Source organism: Cyprinodon tularosa, unplaced genomic scaffold (genome assembly GCF_016077235.1).
Source record: "Cyprinodon tularosa strain WSP-4 unplaced genomic scaffold, ASM1607723v1 ctg365, whole genome shotgun sequence".
Lineage (NCBI taxonomy): Eukaryota > Metazoa > Chordata > Actinopteri > Cyprinodontiformes > Cyprinodontidae > Cyprinodon > Cyprinodon tularosa.
This window is the reverse complement of record NW_024039080.1, coordinates 634,636-652,928: the sequence shown is the minus strand read 5'-3', so window position 1 is coordinate 652,928 and position 18,293 is coordinate 634,636. Positions and strand designations below refer to the sequence as shown.

The following is an 18,293-nucleotide window of genomic DNA, read 5'->3' as shown; positions in this document are numbered from 1 at the left end:
AAAATAGGCTTGGGCGATATGGAGAAAATCTAATATTGCCCTATCTTTGGGCTATATAGCGATACACCATATATATCACAGTATGACCTACAAAAAAAATAGAGAACATAAAATTGCGATGATATCCTTATTCAAAGTTTTGATTTCAAATTTAAAACCTTTTATTTTAAGCAAGAGCAAACAAACGGTAAACAAAGCAAAAAACAACAAATTGTAATAAAATACGAAATAAAAAAAAGGGCTCTTTCGTGCATGAGAAGAAAAAAATGCAGAAAAATTACAAAACCAAAAGTGGAAATACTGCCCAAAAATTAGAGCATTATAACCCTAACAATTTGCACTGATCTTTACAAGCTGGGAATTTTAAAGGCGTAGGGAAATCGTATTTGAATGTCAAATCATTCTGGCTTAAACATGTATATAAATGTACTCTTTACCAGACCATATTGTCCCAAAATTTAGAAAATTTCTATTTAAAAAAAATCATGTCTTAAAATATGTTTTTCTTTCATTATCTTCAGCAGGCCAGTTAGTTCTACGTCAGCCTGAACACCTAAATTCGGCCAATCATATATCGACTTTCATCTGTTAATCATATTTTTTCGGTCATAGCATCTTGATTCATGTGTCGCAGCTAATATACGCAACGGTTGAAACCACAATCCTTTCCTTTCCCATTGAGTTGCGTCCCAGTGTTCACGGGGATGGACGTCTGTGTCTTCGGCAGGCGTAGAGCTAACAGAACTGGCAGCGTTGCGAGGCAAGGGCTCAAACATGTACGGCTGGAAGCCTTCTACACCAAACCAAGCTTCTGCCGCCCTGGCGTCCTCTTCCACAACATCTTCGTCCCCGCTTTCCTCCTCTAAATAAAAAATGGATGACGGAGGAGACTCATCCACGACCTCCGACACTAAACTCTCCTCCTCTTGCATGTTTCCGCTGTCCATAGCGTTCCTTGACAGCGTCGTTTCTAAGTCACCAATTTAGTGCTACTTGGTCCCAATGGAATTTCAATTAAATTCTATTCAGTTTATTTCTATAGATCCAATTCACATCATGTCATCTCAGGTCACTTTCCAGTTCACCAGATCATCCAGTCAGATTGATTCAAAGTTTTCTATCTAAGGAAAACCAGCTGATTGCATCGACTCATTGACTCTTCAGCAATCCCTCACACTAAGCATGCTTGTAGCGACAGTGGAGAGGAAAAACTCCCTTTGAACAGGAAGAAACCTCCAGCAGAACCAGGCTCAGTGTGAGCGGCCATCTGCTGAGGCCCACTGGGGTTCAAGGAGACAGAAGCAGACATAGAAAAAGCAACTGTAAGAGGCGGTGTAGGTACCAGATTGACTCGGGGGGCCTGCGCCTATGCTGAGATGCGTCAGAGCATCTCAGCATAGGCGCCATCTTAAATGTGGCAAATCTGCAGTTTCTCAGTCACTTATATAGTATCAGAGGGACTTTAATCTCTGAATATACTTTGTATTCGTAGTATTTTTGTTTTTGTAATATTACAAGTTTATTTTTTGTATCCCTTTAGCTTCATTCTCCTGAATTTATTCTCGTTACAAATGCAGACCGCGGGCTCAATGTAGTTTGTTTGAGTGGCGTTGCCATAATGTCACGTCATGGGGAGGCGCAAGGCCCATGGCGAATTCGGTGACGTCATCGGAAGGCGCAGGGACCATGGAGAATTTCTTCGTAAAATTGTCCGTTTACAAACCGCAATCCCGCTTTCGAATAAAACCTACACCCCGCTATAATTACTTTAGTAAGCCGTCCAGACCAATCAAAATGTTTTGCGCAATTGTGCAAACGTTAAAACAATTATGTATTGTGACGTCATCAAAAGGCGCAGGCCCCCGAGTCAATCTGGCAGCCCGAGTCAATCTGGTACCTACAGCGGCACCATCGAGGGAACACACAGCCAGGCAGACCATTTCCCATTGGGAACCTACTAGCACCAAGTTGCTAACTGGCTAGCAAGATGCTTCCGACAAACCGGCCACAACCAAAAAGATGTGAACAAATCCGCCCCCTTGATAATCGACCAATCACATTCACTTTCTTCACTCATGTAAAGTCGTGCACCGCTCAGGAGAATTTGGAAATGCAACCTTTAGAACAGCCGCTTCCCTATGACTTTAAAACTGTAGTGGTTTTAAAATCTCAGCGCACCTTTATAACTATATTGGTATTAAATGTTCAATCTTTCAACAGGGACACCGATACCAGATTCTCCTCAGACACAGACTTCTCTGAGGATCTTGATGGCAGAGGTGGAATTCCAGCTAAAGGAAAGGTACATAGCTGGGTGTAAACCCTCCTCACATGTGTCTTGGCCGACGTGTTCGGTTGTGTTTTTTAAACACGCCTCTTTTTGGTTCTCCATATGTTTGGTAGGGTGGAAAGAAAGGGAAGAAGGCGGCGGGGGAGAAAGGCAAAGGCGGGAAGGGCGCAGGCCGCATAAATGGCCACCACCAAGAGAACGGCATGGAGAACATGATGCTGTTCGAGGTGGTGAAAGTGGGCAGGAGTGCAATGCAGGTAAAGCTGGAACGGGATTTAAAAAGGTTTTGGTAAGAAGGAACCGCTACGGATTTTTAATGAGCTAATTTCTCTTTGTCCGCAGTCTGTTGTTGATGAATGGATCGAGTCTTACAAACACGACAGAGATGTTGCTCTGCTAGATCTCATCAATTTCTTCATCCAGTGCTCAGGGTGTAAAGGTTTGTAAACACAGCATCTGTTTTTTTTATCAGACTGTTGATCTTTTATCCCAGTGCTCTAACTAGCCTTCCTCCATCAGGGGTGGTGAGTGGAGAAATGTTTCGCAACATGCAGAACTCTGAGATCATCCGACGAATGACGGAGGAATTTGATGAGGTAAATTTTACACCCATTCGGTCTTTTTGCTTTATTTCAGTTTATTTTGGATATCGTTTTTCAGTGTCTTGTTGTTGTCTTCCTTTGTAGGACAGCGGTGACTACCCTCTAACCATAGCTGGGCCCCAGTGGAAGAAGTTCAAAACCAGCTTTTGTGAATTCATTTCTGTGCTAGTGCGTCAGTGTCAGTACAGCATCATCTACGACGAGTACATGATGGACACGGTCATCTCCCTCCTCACTGGACTATCAGATTCACAAGTCCGAGCCTTCAGACACACCTCAACGCTGGCAGGTAAAAGTAGCCTTCTTTATCCACGAAGCTTGATTGTTGGGCTTTGAGGCATGATTAGCAACTTCTTAAGGTGTTTAGTAATAGAAGAGCGAAAATGGATGCATGATCAGGCTTTTACTGATCATTTCTATTTTAGGTGTCCTTTCAAGTCTGCTCTGCTGTTTTTAATGATACTACTTTCCAATTATGTTTTAAAACATAAAACAAGATCATCTAAATTCATCAAACCACGTTTTCCTTTGTTGTTTTCCGTTCTGTTAAAGTCTAGTAGAGCATAAAGGTACCTGTCCTCAGTTGATGTGTTTATAGAGAGAAAATAGTCTTAGTTCTTGACTCTGCTGCATTTAAGGGACAGGAAAAAAATCTTTCTTATTACTTTCACTGCCAGTTTCAAGAAAATTGACTCTTTGATTTCTGCCCATCTTAAAATCAAATAGTTTGCGTGTTTTAAACTTAAAACACACACTTAGATTAATGTAAAATGACAAAAGTTGTCCAACTCTACTCACAGCAGGTTTAATTAATTGTTTGGGTTTTGTTCCCTGTTTCCTCCATTAATGCTGTCATTGTGTTTGAACTACACAGACAGCGCAGCCGTTATTTAAACCAGTCCGATCACATGTTTGTTTAATGCTTTGATCTCTGATCGACATAAGAAATGATGGGAGAGTAATACGATAGAAGATGTTGGGCATCGAATGCTGGTTTCTGGCTGATCACCGATTCCTGGAGTGGGGAGTCAGGGGTTGACGTTAAGGATTTTTACCACTTGCCCTTTGGGCAAGTGACTTTCACATTCCATTTGCCTAGAAACAATTTTTACTTGCCCAGTATAATGTTTGATATATATAGTTCCTAATACTCATTTTTGTATATATATCAATGAAACATGTTTGTTTTTTTAAATGTTTTTTGTAATTCAGTAAGTTTCCAGGTTCCTGGTGTGGATCTGCAGGCGTCAGATAATGAACTCAAGCCTACATTACCGTGTTAACATGCTTTTCAATCCTTCCTGCACATTCTTTTCAAACTAAACTTTGCTTTAAACTGTTGTTTGGTTGGAAAAATATAAATTGTAATGTTAAAAATCTAAAAAAAAACTCACTGTATGTTTATGCAAGATAAGACTATTAATATAATGTGACTTTTCTAGAGAATCATTATCCATAGTTATTTTATTCAGGGTTTCCACAGTCTGACATCATTTCAGAATTCCCTGACTTTTAACTGACTCAGGATTAGTTTCCCCTGACAAAATAAATGCAGCAACAAGACAATAATAATAACATAACAGGTCACCAATCTAACATGTTTAGCTCTATAACATTTAAATGCACCTCTCCAATGTCTAAGAGAAAAAAAATGATGAACATGTTTTAATGTATGACCTGCATCACTGTACAGAAGACTACCATATGATAGCGCTTTCTTAACCTGACTCCGCCAGATGGATTTGCTCCGCATATCCATCTGGAAACCTTCCACAGAACTAATTCTGGGAAGGGGCGAAAATACTGGTTAGCTGATTGGCCTATGTTGGTGATAGACGGGCCAAATAAACCAATCAGATCAACGAAGCATATGACGTACTAACAGAGCGACGACGAAGAGGAGCCAATTGATAGATCAAACTCTTGCCGAAACCAGTCGGGAGAAGAGCAAAAGAAATACTCTGTAAATACTCTGTAATTCCGATAAAACTTGCTCGATAGCCACGCTAACGCTAGTTTCATCGGCTGAAGCCGCGATGTACTTTAGACTGAACTGTCACGCTTTTTGTTGCGTCACACCTCAACCCGCCTCAAAGCCAACGCTGATTGGACGTTCGTTTGGCGAACGGCTCCAAATTTTCTTTAACGGAGAGTCTCCAGACTGATTAGCGAGTGAAATCTTGAAAGCTCGCAAGATCAGGATGGTCTCACAAGGCTAGCGCTTTCTAGCTTGTATGTCGTTTTGGTAACTACATCAAAATTACCGCTAGGTGGCCGAAAATCACCCGGCCTTTTCAAATCACGCGACAATGTGTACAAAACAACAAAGATGGTGCCGCCAACGCTTCTGGGTCGTTTTCAGCGAATTTTGGCGATTTTAAAGTAATTTTGAGTGATAAATTATTATTTTTTTGCGATCATTGCACTTGCTCGACGGGCAAATGCAGTGAAATTTGTACCCTCCCGACAATAAAAACTTCTTGCCCCGGGCGATGGTTAACATCGAGCCCTGGGAGTGTTGGTTTAGTGGTTAGAGCAGTGCGCTTGTGCTCTGGGAAGGGTGAAAGTACCTCGTTTGATCCCCCAGCCTCCACCCTGGGTCTATGAGCAAGACCTTTAACTCCACACTGCTCCCCGGGCGCCGCACAGTGGCAGCCCACTGCTCCCCAAGGGGATGGGTTAAATGCAGAGTGAATTTCTCCAATGTGGATCAATAACGTTCAATTTCTATCTTTTTCTTTCTGATCTCTGAAAAGCCTGAGAGGCTGACTCTGATTTAGGTCGATACAGATTATTTGTAGCAACCGATACTGCTAATATGTGAATCTTATCTTAATGCAACAGGCATTATTAAATACCCCATAAAACACCAAAAACTGCTGAATATGCTAAAATTGTCCAAATATTTAAACCTTCACCGAATGAATGAGCTCATCAGCGTTTAAGTGCAGAATTATTTCATTTTTCTTGGTTCTTTAACACCTTACTCACACTGATTGTTGTTAATTGTGGGTCACTTCTCTCAATAGAAACTTCCGCACCAAAGAGTGTTCCTGTCAGCTCAACCTGGTAGAGCCTAGCTTGATGCTTTCACTGACTTGTAAAACGTCTGTTTTTCTTGGTTTGGAACAGACCAGAGTCATTTAAGCTGAAAATCAGACATTTCCAGTCGAAGATTTCCTTCTTGGTGTATCTAAAAGATCCGGTTCCTGCTATATTCACATAGTTACTAAAGATTTCAGAAATACTGATGAGGTTTTTGTTTCTCAATCAGTTCACACACCTGACTTTATGTCTTCAATGATTTTCATCTACTAAACTCAACAGAGCCTAACGTTGGTTTCGATGTCTCTTTTTTCTTTTCCCCTGACAGCCATGAAGCTGATGACAGCCCTGGTGAATGTAGCTCTAAACCTGAGCATTAATATGGACAACACCCAGCGCCAGTATGACGCAGAGAGGAATAAAATGGTTGCTAAAAGAGCCAACGACAGGCTGGAGCTTCTCCTCCAAAAGCGTAAAGAGGTGAGCAGAATCCCAGCTAACTCTACAGGAAGCCTGGGGAGGCGTTCAGAGGCAGCAGTAACTGATGTAGCAGCAGACTGAGGATCAGGAGTTATAAAAACACCGGACCGTTTAATATCTTACTGGTCTTATCTGTAGCATTAAAACCGGCTGATCATTGACTGCTGTCTGTCTTATGTGGACGAGTTATTGGATAATGTGGCTTTTTTTAAGTTCCCCACTGATGGAAGCTTCCTGGGTGGTTAAAATAATTTATATTTCAATACTAAACACCCGGAATAAGCTGTGCCCCAAATATTATAAACTTAGCAGGGGTGGACAATTATTTAATATTGAAATATATTGAGATGTGATGTAACTGAGTAACGGTGACATCATGTTTCTGATATGTAATATATATTGCTGTTTATGGTTGGAGAATTTGTTTTTTTACTGACCTTTGAACCTTTTTTTAATCAACTTTTTCTGAAACGTTCGAGGAGATCTATAAACATGGCAGAATGTTTGTCATTGTGGGCATTCCTTAAAGTCTTCCTGAGGTTTTGTTGTAAATGTATCATGTTGACCGAAATAAAGCAATAGGTGGAGATAGTTTTAGTCGTGCAGCCATGAAACTGACCCATCAGTGTTTGCCAGATTGCGGCGTTCCTTCTGTCATGAAGGCTGCAGTGATGCAGACACCCAGGGGCTCAGCTCACCAAAGCTTTAGCTAACGTTTTAAGTACAACCAAAAATTAAGCAGTTCTGATACTGCTAAAAATAATAATATGATAAAAGACTTCATATTTCCTTATTTGTGAAGCTGATGCCAAAGTATAACTTCAAAAGATGCTCGGCATTCCTCATTTTAGGGAAGACAGAGATTCTTGGAAGAGTTGTCATAAAATCCAACTTTATTCTCATAATGTTACTACTAGGGGAGTGGCGGTCTAGTGGCTAGGGCATAGAGCTTGAAATCCTGAGGTTGTGAGTACAACCAACTAAGATTGCCATTCTGGGTCCCTGAGCAAGACCCTTAAAGGCCTGATTAGACTTCTGCAACCGCACACATCAAACGTTGCTTGAGTTGGGGCGCAAACCAGTTTTGCTGGTGTGCTTCTGCACCGTCGGCCTGGAATTTCTGGGGACACCACGACCACACAGACAGCCGGAAAGGCATAGGAAGGACCAATCGCAGCTGCTTTTTCTCTGTGCACTTGTGCTTGAGGTCTGCGCGGGTTTGCGACTGTCCGGCGCGTAGTCGGGATTTTTTTGAGGTGCACTACGACTGTTGCAGAACCTCTGCGTGGAGGGCGTGGTCACGCACAGAGACTGATTTGACGGTTGCGCAGGCATAAATTGGCCTTAAACTTGCACTGCTTCCTGGGCGCCAGAACAATGTGCATCGTTTAAACTCGCACCCCCTCGCCGAAACCCGGCTGCTGCGCTCTCCACTCCGACAACCCGCTCTCGCTTGGCTCCACGGGATAACTGATGTCATTTCCTTTACAGCTGTGTTAGACGCTTCTTCACTTGTCTCTGTTTAGTAGATCAGTCGCTCATTCGCCGTTCTATTTGTTTACGCTTCTGACTGGATGGGTGGAGTCATGTGATTACACACATTACCGTCTTAAAGGGGAAGGAAATACCAGCCACCAGCACTCGCAGGAAAAACCGCAGAATTAAATAGTTTTATTTTACCTACTTTGGAAATTTGTTGGTTGTTATGGTGCTGAAAATCTGGTTTATCGCTCAGCCCTAGCACTAATACCAGAACAACGGTGCGATCTTCCATTGAGGCTAATCAATACTTGTTTTTCCTAATAGAGAAGTGACTCTTAGGTCTTTTTTTCTAAATGAGGGCCAAACTGTCCCATAATGATGTTTTCTTTCTTCCTAATCGGTCATTTTTTTTCCTTCACTAGAATGAACTCTGTGCCTTTAAAAGATGTTTTACCACCAAAGTATCAGAATCTCATCTTTCTCTATTGCAAGCCACTGAAGTCACACAAACGTGTGAAGATAAACTTCACTTTTCAATTCTATTCAGTTTATTTCTATAGCTCCAATTCACATCATGTCATCTCAGGTCACTTTACAGTTCACCAGATCATCCAGTCAGATTGATTCAAAGTTTTCTATCTAAGGAAAACCAGCTGATTGCATCGACTCATTGACTCTTCAGCAATCCCTCACAATAAGCATGCTTGTAGCGACAGTGGAGAGGAAAAACTCCCTTTGAACAGGAAGAAACCTCAAGCAGAACCAGGCTCAGTGTGAGCGGCCATCTGCTGAGGCCCACTGGGGTTCAAGGAGACAGAAGCAGAGATACAGTCGGAAAAATCTTGAACAGAAAACCCCCTTTAGAGGGCAAGTTAGCGTTTTTGATCCCTTGCAAATAGAGAAAGGTTTTCTGTTGCTGGATTCCTTTTAAACAGACGCAAATCTATTGAATATTAAACTTGAGCTTTTTCTTTTTTTTCCCTGTAGTTTATTAGTACTTTAGTTGAAGAGGTTCAGTTCCCTCGTTGTAAAGACAGTAATGTCTCCAAAACTTGTTTCTATTATAAGGAAAAAATTAATTGCATCCATTTATTCATATGAACAGTTATGTTTTTGAATCGATAGTTTGATTCATTGATGTTGAGCAACGGTTGTTGGTCAATGTTTAGATGAGTAATAGTACTTTCATTTTGTATTAACCTATTAGAACTGTGTGGCTAATGTTAAGACTTCTAGATTTCTGTCTTTTACAACCTAAACTACCGATCAGCCAATGTGAATCAAAGCAATGAGTATATCCTCCTGTTAGATGCTTACTAGGGGTGGAACGGTTCACAAAATCCACGGCCTGCAGCAGACGGGCCGACGTTTGGCCCGGGCTGCAGCAGACGGGTAAAGGAGTAGGGGCCAGAACAACATCCGGGGAATTTGTCCATTCTAGGTCTGCTGTTTTTGTGAATTGGAAGTAGTCATGACGTTTTACGAGAACGCAAAAGTACACATATTGAGAAACGGCCTTAGACTTAAACAAATTTTATTGTCATTTAAAAGGGTGCCGAGGTCCCTGTTACCATGGGAACCAGTTTAGAGTTATGTGCAAAGGTCCAACCTAATTAATCATTGTGTCAGTTAAATGCAGCATCACTTCAGCTTATTAAACTTGAGTTGGATGCTGATTAAACGGCCATGAAGGGAGAAATTAATATTTGTTCTTGAAGCCTGTTAATGACTTTGAAGTTTCCTGATTAATGCCAGTATTTAGTAGGCCTGCTTGGCAGAGTTTGTGTTGCTTTCATTCATTCTTAGTTTATTCAGAAACGAAGTAGATGAAACTAGTAATCTGTCTGGATTATTTTAATCCCAGTGAAATGTGGTGACCACTAACCATATGATCATTTAGGTTCATGTTTGACGTATTTAAAAAGTTTCTTTCTGTGCTTTATTTCAGCTCCAAGAGAATCAGGATGAAATTGAGAACATGATGAATGCAATTTTCAAAGGAGTGTTTGTTCATCGATACCGGTACGAGTTAACATTAATATTTGTTGGCAAACAATCCTGCCTAAACAAATCTAGATATATATTTTTTTTCTTTTTCTGAATAAATAATTGCGTTTACAGAGACTCTATAGCGGAAATCAGAGCCATCTGCATAGAGGAGATCGGCGTGTGGATGAAACTGTACAGCGATGCCTTCCTCAACGACAGCTATCTGAAGTATGTGGGTTGGACCATGCATGATAAGGTATGCTGTTCTTACGTTTTTCCCGTGTGGCAGCTGTTATTGTGTGGAGTAAATATTTCTCTTACTCATATCTGTTAAAATGCGCGTTGATGAGTGCAGCAAACTGTGATAAACATTGCCTGCTGCGTCTGATTTGATTGCAGCAAGGAGAGGTACGTCTCAAGTGTCTGACAGCTCTGCAGGGCCTCTACCACAACAGAGAGCTGAATGCAAGACTGGAGCTCTTCACCAGCCGCTTTAAGGTCAGCACCACCTGCTGGACGACTTTAACACAGCACCTTTTCATCTGTCATTCATCTGTCCACCGGGGCGGAAAGTGTTTTCATTTAAAACATCATATTCAGTTTAACTGGCTGCTTTTATCGTGACTAACAAGGATTTATTAATAACCCAGATTATTCTCCAAGTTGACCCCTTCTGCTCTTTTCTCTCAGGACCGGATTGTCTCCATGACTCTTGACAAGGAATACGATGTTGCCGTACAAGCAATTAAACTGCTGACGCTAGTCTTAAAGTAAGTGGGTTTCTATTTGCTAAAATCTACAATCTGACCTTTTTCATTTGAAAGAAACAAAGCAACAGTTGCTCCTGCTGCTGTACAGCAAAAATAGCTTTATCATTGCACAAAGATTAAAACAAAAAGAAACACATTTGTTGGGTAAATTGATTCATTTCCCTCCTCTTCCTGCAGAGAATACTTCACTTTGGCTCTTTTAATCACATCACAGCACTCAGGATTTTTTTGTTTTGTTAGGTCTGATCTGCAGATTCAGATTTTAACTTGTTTGTTTCAATAGTTTGAAGTAGAGCTGAAGCAATAATTAGATTAATCAGATTATAGAAATAATGTTCACCTAATTCAGTAATCATTAACTGGAGTATAGAGACTCTAAAACGTGCCTTTAGGTGACAGAGCGACTCACTTAGAGCAGGAATTATACCTAGATTGTTAAACAATGTATATAAATTTTTTATTTAAGATTAAAAACAAACTTTTTCATCTGTCAATCTGCTCTATCCAGAACACCACAAGTGGAAAAGTTTGAGTTTCACCTGGTTTAATTTGATTAAAAGTCTCTTTAGATATCCGATTAATTGAAAAATTAATCAACAGATTAATCGATTTGCGAAATAATTGTTAGTTGCAGCCCTAAACTTTGAGCCATGGGTGATAGGCGGCGCTGAAATCGTGATGGGAAAAGCAGTCAGCAATAGATGGGGGAGGGGCAGCATTGCTTTGTAAGCCCTGATCTAACCCTGGTATTCTGAGGAAATGCTTTAGCAGGGTGGGGAACATGTGAGGTCTGATGCAATGATTTGATTAGAAAATGTGTTTTTATTTATTTATTGTTGACACTGACGTTTCTCTACATGAGCAGGAACCTTTTATTAATGCACTCGGTTTGTCTCTGCAGTAGTACAGATGAGGTGTTGACGCCCGAGGACTGCGAGAGCGTCTATCACTTGGTCTACTCGGCACACCGGCCGGTTGCTATTGCAGCTGGAGAATTCCTCTACAAGAAGTAAGTTTTGTTCTAGCAGTTCATCAACCTGTTTAGACCTCAAAGGGTTTATCCTGGGTAGATTGAAGAGGCCTCTTGTCTGCAGAGTCTGGTAACGATCCACTTCTTCACAGATTGTTCAGTCAGCGAGAACCAGAGGAGGAAGGTGCCCCTAAAAGAAGAGGCAGACAAAGTCCTAACGCCAACCTCATCAAGACCACTGTCTTTTTCTTCCTGGAGAGTGAGGTAGGGTCTGTTTCTGGTTTCTCCTGATGCAGCAGGTTTTTATCACGTGGTTAAAGTTCCTTTGCGCTTCCCTGTAGCTCCATGAGCACGCAGCTTACCTGGTAGACTCCCTCTGGGAATGTGGTGCAGAGCTACTGAAAGACTGGGAGTGTATGATCAGCTTACTGCTGGACGACCCCATGCCAGGAGAGGAAGGTACGACTCTGCTTCTTTCAGCTGAAGCTTTGTAGCTTGGATTGGATCCAAATGAAGCTGACTGGTTGGCTTTGGTGTGTTCAGCTCTTACAGACAGACAGGAGACAGCTTTGATTGAGATCATGCTGTGCACTGTGCGTCAGGCTGCTGAATGCCATCCGCCTGTTGGGAGAGGAACGGGAAAGAGGGTGAGAGGCCCAGCAGAACCAGGAGCTACAGTAGATCATGTTATTAAAGCTGATGCAGACTCTACTGGGATCTGATGAGAACAAACAGCTTCAGACGCCTCAGTATCTATTCAGGGTTTCCTCATATTGTAGAAAAATAAATAGATTTGATCATTTTATAAGACCTAAATTAACATCTAGAAAAGATATTGCTTCTAGTATAAAAGTTAATCCTAACTTAAAATTTTCTTTTCAAAAATGTAACACTTCCTCCCTTCTTTGCATCCTTTCCTTCCTCTTTCTATACATCCCGTCCCGTTTGTTCCTTGCTCCCTTCCTTTGTTCTTTCTATCTTTGCTTGCTTCCTTCCTTCCTTCTTTGCATCCTTTCCTCTCTCGTTCTATTCATTCATTCTTCAATCCCTCCTTTTTTCCTTGCTCCATTCCTTCCCTCCTCCTTTCCTTCTTTGCACCCTTTCCTCCCTCGTTCTATTCATTCATTCTTCAATCCCTCCTTTTTTCCTTGCTCCCATCCTTCCCTCCTCCTTTCCTTCTTTGCATCCTTTCCTCCCTCGTTCCATCCATACTCTCTTTCATCCAGTTCCCGTCCTGTTTATTCCTTGCTCCCTTCCTTTTTTCTTTCTATCCTTGCTCCCTTCCTTTTTTCTTTCTATCCTTGCTTCCTTCCCACTTTCTTAGCATTTCTTGTGTCTGTAATCTCTCCATTTAGACCCGGAGTGATGTTAATTTCTAATTGGACTCTAAAGTATTGAATGTGAATGAAAACCAAGGCTCTCTGTCCGTCAAAAACAGATTCCATGTTTCCTGCCATCTCTGGATCCCTTGACTTTAAATCGTAGGGTATTTCTGCAGACCTGGAAGCAAAGCAGTGGTGTGGACCGTCTAACTGGTTTCCCTTTGCTCTTAAGGTAATGACGGCGAAAGAGAAGAAGACCCAGCTGGACGATCGGACACGAATCACTGAACTGTTCGCTGTAGCTCTACCGCCTCTTCTGGCCAAGGTACGACAGCAAAAAGATCCTGTTTGTTTTATTTTGGGTAAATGTTGCTAGAAAGTTTAATGTTGAGCATTTTTATTCCCCCCCTACCCTCCAACAGTACGCTGTTGATGCAGAGAAGGTGACCAACCTGTTACAGCTGCCTCAGTACTTTGACCTGGAGATTTACACCACAGGACGTCTGGAGAAGGTACGGCTGATCACATTAGGACATGATTTCAAACTAAAGGTCATCGTCTAACCGGCCTGTTGTTGAGTCCAGTGTCATGTTAAAAAGATGTGACGATTAATACAGTTCTATTCAGTTTATTTCTATAGCTCCAATTCACATCATGTCATCTCAGGTACCTTTCCAGTTCACCAGATCATCCAGTCAGATTGATTCAAAGTTTTCTATCTAAGGAAAACCAGCTGATTGCATCGACTCATTGACTCTTCAGCAATCCCTCACACTAAGGATGCTTGTAGCGACAGTGGAGAGGAAAAACTCCCTTTGAAAAGGAAGAAACCTCCAGCAGAACCAGGCTCAGTGTGAGCGGCCATCTGCTGAGGCCCACTGGGGTTCAAGGAGACAGAAGCAGACATAGAAAAAGAAGCATAGATACAAAAGGCAACTGTCAACCAGCTCCACAGGCGGCCCCGTCCAGGAAACACACAGCCAGGCAGACGAGCTCCGAGCCAGCTCCCATGTCAGAGGATGAAGAGAGCACATCCAGTTAGTCACAGTCAGAGAAACAGGACTACACTGGAAAACAGGCCGATCTCCAACATCTAGAAACAAAGGTGTTGATGGCAGCAGCACAGCTGATATTTCTCTCCAGGATGGAGTCACAGCCAAACAGGAACAGACCAGATGAAGCTACTATGAGAAAAAGCAGAGAGAGCAGAATGTTAGAGATTGAACTAACAGATTCTGCAGAGTGGGAGAATAGAGATAGAATGAAGCAGAATGATGAAAAAGGGGTCCCTATGTCCTCCAGCAGTCTAAGCCTATAGCAGCAGAACTATAGAGATATCTCAGGATAACCTGAGCCACTCTAACTAGAAGCTTTATCAAAAAGGAAAGTTTTAAGCCTAGCCTTAAAAGTAGACAGGGTGTCTGCCTCACGGACTAAAACTGGTAGTTGGTTCCACAGGAGAGGAGCCTGATAACTAAAAGATCTGCCTCCCATTCTACTTTTAGAAATTCTAGGAACCACTAGTAAACCTGCAGATTGAGAGCGAAGTGCTCTGTTAGGAACATAAGGAACAATCAGATCTCTGATATCAGATGGAGCTTGGCCATTTAAGGCTTTATATGTGAGAAGGAGGATTTTAAACTCTATTTGTTAAGTTGTAAGTAGCATACTGCGCATGTATGAGATGTAAGGAATGGGAGGCGGGGCTAGATCTGTGTTTTCTTCTTCATTCTGTGGGGTGATGAGCGCTGGAGCGCATGTTAACTGTTAATGGCGACCATTAAAGTGTGGATGTTAACGTCAGCAGTGTGATTATTGAGTCAAAACTATTCTGGATTTAACAGGAAGCCGATGAAGAGAAGCCAGGATTAACCAGTGAGGATTCTGAAGTGGTTTACTGGTGGAAATAACTAACCGGGTTTATGTTCTTCATTAGAAATAATTAACTTATTAAAATGATCTGTTTATAAATGGTATTCTTTTGTTTACACTAAATCATTGGTCTAATATTTGTTTTTATTTCTCATGCTTAGTTTCCACTTAGAAAAACAACCCAGAGTCAATTCTCTGAAAATAATAATTAAAAGCTTTTGAGTTCAAGTTGAAAACAATAATTTGCTTTATTTTGTCTTTATAAATTAATATATTTTGCGACTTATTATTTTGATAAGAATAAATTAGCAATAAGCCTGAAGGAATATCTGTAGTGGTTGTTTTTTTCCCCCCTTATAAAGGTTCAGTTTAGCAGCATTAGTTTGGGAAACAGAAGGAGAAAACAAAAAGATCCGCCCATCATCAAGGCATCTGAAGAATGTTGAATAATTATTGATCTTTGAATAAAAGCCAACCTTGTTTGGGGGCAGGTCTGTTTTCTAGGATGAATTATCTTGTTAATGCGTCTGATATTAGCTCAGTGACACTGAAAACACGCCAGCTCCTGTTATCTTACCCGTCCAATAATCCCTGCTTGTTCCACAGGCCCGGAGCCAAACACGTCGGCTTACTGCTTGTTATCGCTGCTAATAGATTTTTCCCCCAGTTAGCCTTCGATATTGATCTGTTTACGGTTTTTGTGGATGCCCTGCAGCACCTGGAGGCCCTGCTGCGTCAGATAAAGGAGATAGTGGAGAAGCACACAGACACTGAAGTTTTGGAGTCCTGCTCCAAGACGTACCACGCCCTCTGCAACGAGGAGTTCACCATCTTCAACAGGGTAGACATCGCTCGCTCCCAGCTGCTGGACGAGCTGGTGGACAAGTTCAGCCGGCTACTGGAGGACTTTCTACAAGAGGTAGGAACCTAAATGACCTTCTGTTGGTTTGGTTTCCTCTCCTTTGGGCTGGGATGAACTTTGACTTCACCAAGGATGATATAAGACCAGAAAGTTTGTTGAAGATGAATATCTAAGATCGCAATGCTGCCAATTTCTTCAGAAAGATAAACCCTTTAATGGGCAAGTTGGCGTTTTTGATCACTTCCATACCTCGCCCCCCGTCCCTCAGTGAGGTCTAGAAGGCAAGGCAAGGCAAATTTATTTGTATAGCACAATTCATTACAAAGACAATGCAAAGTGCTTTACATGATTAAAATACAGGGAAATAAAACAGAATCAAAGCAAGTAGGAAAAAAATAATGCAGAAACAAAAAAGAATATTAAAAACAGTTGGACTAAAAAAAATATGTTTTAGTTTAACTGTTTAACTAGAACAGTTGAAGGCAATCCTAAACAAATGTGTTTTTAGTCTTGATTTAAAGGAACTCAGGCTTTCTGCACTTTTACAGTTTTCTGGAAGTTTGTTCCAGATAAGTGGAGCATAGGAACTAAATGCTGCTTCTCCATGTTTAGTTCTGGTTCTAGGTCTGCAGAGCAGGCTGGAGCCAGAAGACCTGAGTGGTCTGGAGGGTTGATGCACTGATAGCAAGTCTGTGATGTATTTAGGTGCTAAGCCATTCAGAGATTTATAGACTAACAGAAGGATTTTAAAGTCTATTCTCTGAGATACAGGGAGCCAGTGGAAGGACTTTAGAACTGGGGTGATGTGCTCTACTTTCTTAGTCTTAGTGAGGACACGGGCAGCAGCGTTCTGGATCAGCTGCAGCTGTCTGATCCACTTTTTAGGCAGACCTGTGAAAACACCGTTGCAGTAATCAATTCGACTAAAAATAAACGCATGGATTAGTTTTTCCAGATCGTGTTGAGACATTAGTCCTTTAATCCTAACAATTATGTTTAGGTTTATAAACTAAAAAATGTAAGTACCAGTATCAGCATTAATGCCTCTAAGGTTATGTTGGACCAAAGAAAATTTGTGTTTTTCATGAAATTCTTGTAGAAACACTTTTATTTTACTTAATATATTCAGGCAAGTTGGCTTTTCTTTTTATTACATTGACATTAATTTTTGTCATCAAAATATCAAAATTTGTTGAATGTTACAAAGATAATAAACACTATTTTCTGGGAATGTAGATTTTCAAAGTATTTCACTGAGCGCCCTGTAAAGGGTTAAACCTGACCTCATAGCTCTTTGGGAGACTTTAAAATGAGATCTCTGTGAACCTCCAGGCTGGATTTTTGGTCTGCTGTTAAAATCACTTTTGCAAACTGTCTATAGGGTGAGGATGCCGATGAAGATGATGCTTATCAGGTTTTGTCGACTCTGAAGAGGATCACAGCGTTTCACAAGTACGAACTGCTCACCTTCTCTTTCCTCCTCCATTCTTTTATCTGTTTTTGGTTTTATTTTTTTTACTGAACTTCTGATGCACCTCATCGTTGCAGTGCCCACGACCTGTCAGGGTGGGACCTGTTTACCAGCAACTTCAAGCTACTCAACACGGGTATAGAGAACGGAGATATGCCTGAACAGGTAAAGGAACAGGCGTACCACTTAGCGCTGCCTGGAGGATTCATTCTGGTCTGTTTACTGTGGGGTCATTTCATAAGATGTCCGTCTGCAGCAAGACAGATAAGAGACGCATCAGAAATTCTGAACAGCATTCCCCCAGTAAACATGGTGTTGGCACCAGCATGCTGTGGGGATGTGTTCCTTCAGCAAAGACAGATCTAGGTTCAGTTATCAGCAGGTTAATAACCCAACAATGTGTTGGTTTAGATCTAATGAGGGACAAAAATCTATAGTTAGACGTCGGGCTGAAACGATTAATTGGATGAATCAATTATTGAGATAATCATCGACTCATTTAGTAATAGCTTAATCGTTAGCTGGAGAATAGAGGCTTTAAAATATGCCTTTAGATGACAGATCGACCCACTTAGAGCAGAAAATATACCAAGATTGTTGAAAACTTTAAAACATTTTGCGTTTAAGATAAAAAAAAATGCGTCCATCAGTTTTCTCTTTCCACAAATCCTCATGTGGAAAAGTTCTAGATTCATCTGGTTTAACTTGGTAAAGAATCTTCTTTAAGGAAACATTTTCTATCCAATTATTTATCGATTAGTCGAAAAAAAAATGGACAGATTAATTGATTAGCAAAATAATCATTAGTCTCAGGCCTAGTTATAGTTCCACCAAATTACCATGTTTTTCAAGTATTTCATTTTTTTTCTTTTTCTTTTTCCGTTTTAGCTGCTCAGCTGTGATATTTTTTAAAATATGAAAAGGTGTCTTTCTTTTTTTTTTTTTTTTTCCTGGTTTGTTTGAAGTATAGTTTAATTTTTGTAAGAACAATAAACCCCCAAACTTACAAATAAAAAAACAAAAACCTACACATCAAACAGCAAATGTGAAATACGAGACATGTTCAAATAGCTTAAATAGCCATAGCCACCGACATCGTCAGCATATTATACATGCTCAGCATGTCCATTTTAAGCGG

General features: G+C 41.0%; 1 protein-coding gene across 1 annotated transcript in view; it reads left to right on the top strand.

The window, feature by feature from the left end:
- The window catches only part of stag2b (stromal antigen 2b), a 40,651-nt gene that overhangs the window by 2,275 nt on the left and 20,083 nt on the right, over nucleotides 1–18,293 (top strand). Inside the window, exons 3-21 of the mRNA XM_038295999.1 lie at nucleotides 2,221–2,302; nucleotides 2,404–2,547; nucleotides 2,633–2,729; nucleotides 2,810–2,886; nucleotides 2,977–3,181; nucleotides 6,266–6,417; nucleotides 9,848–9,921; nucleotides 10,021–10,144; nucleotides 10,288–10,386; nucleotides 10,579–10,658; nucleotides 11,560–11,667; nucleotides 11,781–11,892; nucleotides 11,970–12,087; nucleotides 12,172–12,275; nucleotides 13,183–13,275; nucleotides 13,373–13,462; nucleotides 15,538–15,741; nucleotides 17,066–17,136; nucleotides 17,233–17,320. Of these exons, the coding sequence (XP_038151927.1) occupies nucleotides 2,221–2,302; nucleotides 2,404–2,547; nucleotides 2,633–2,729; nucleotides 2,810–2,886; nucleotides 2,977–3,181; nucleotides 6,266–6,417; nucleotides 9,848–9,921; nucleotides 10,021–10,144; nucleotides 10,288–10,386; nucleotides 10,579–10,658; nucleotides 11,560–11,667; nucleotides 11,781–11,892; nucleotides 11,970–12,087; nucleotides 12,172–12,275; nucleotides 13,183–13,275; nucleotides 13,373–13,462; nucleotides 15,538–15,741; nucleotides 17,066–17,136; nucleotides 17,233–17,320 (2,122 nt within the window). The remainder of the gene's footprint in view (nucleotides 1–2,220; nucleotides 2,303–2,403; nucleotides 2,548–2,632; nucleotides 2,730–2,809; nucleotides 2,887–2,976; nucleotides 3,182–6,265; nucleotides 6,418–9,847; nucleotides 9,922–10,020; nucleotides 10,145–10,287; nucleotides 10,387–10,578; nucleotides 10,659–11,559; nucleotides 11,668–11,780; nucleotides 11,893–11,969; nucleotides 12,088–12,171; nucleotides 12,276–13,182; nucleotides 13,276–13,372; nucleotides 13,463–15,537; nucleotides 15,742–17,065; nucleotides 17,137–17,232; nucleotides 17,321–18,293) is intronic.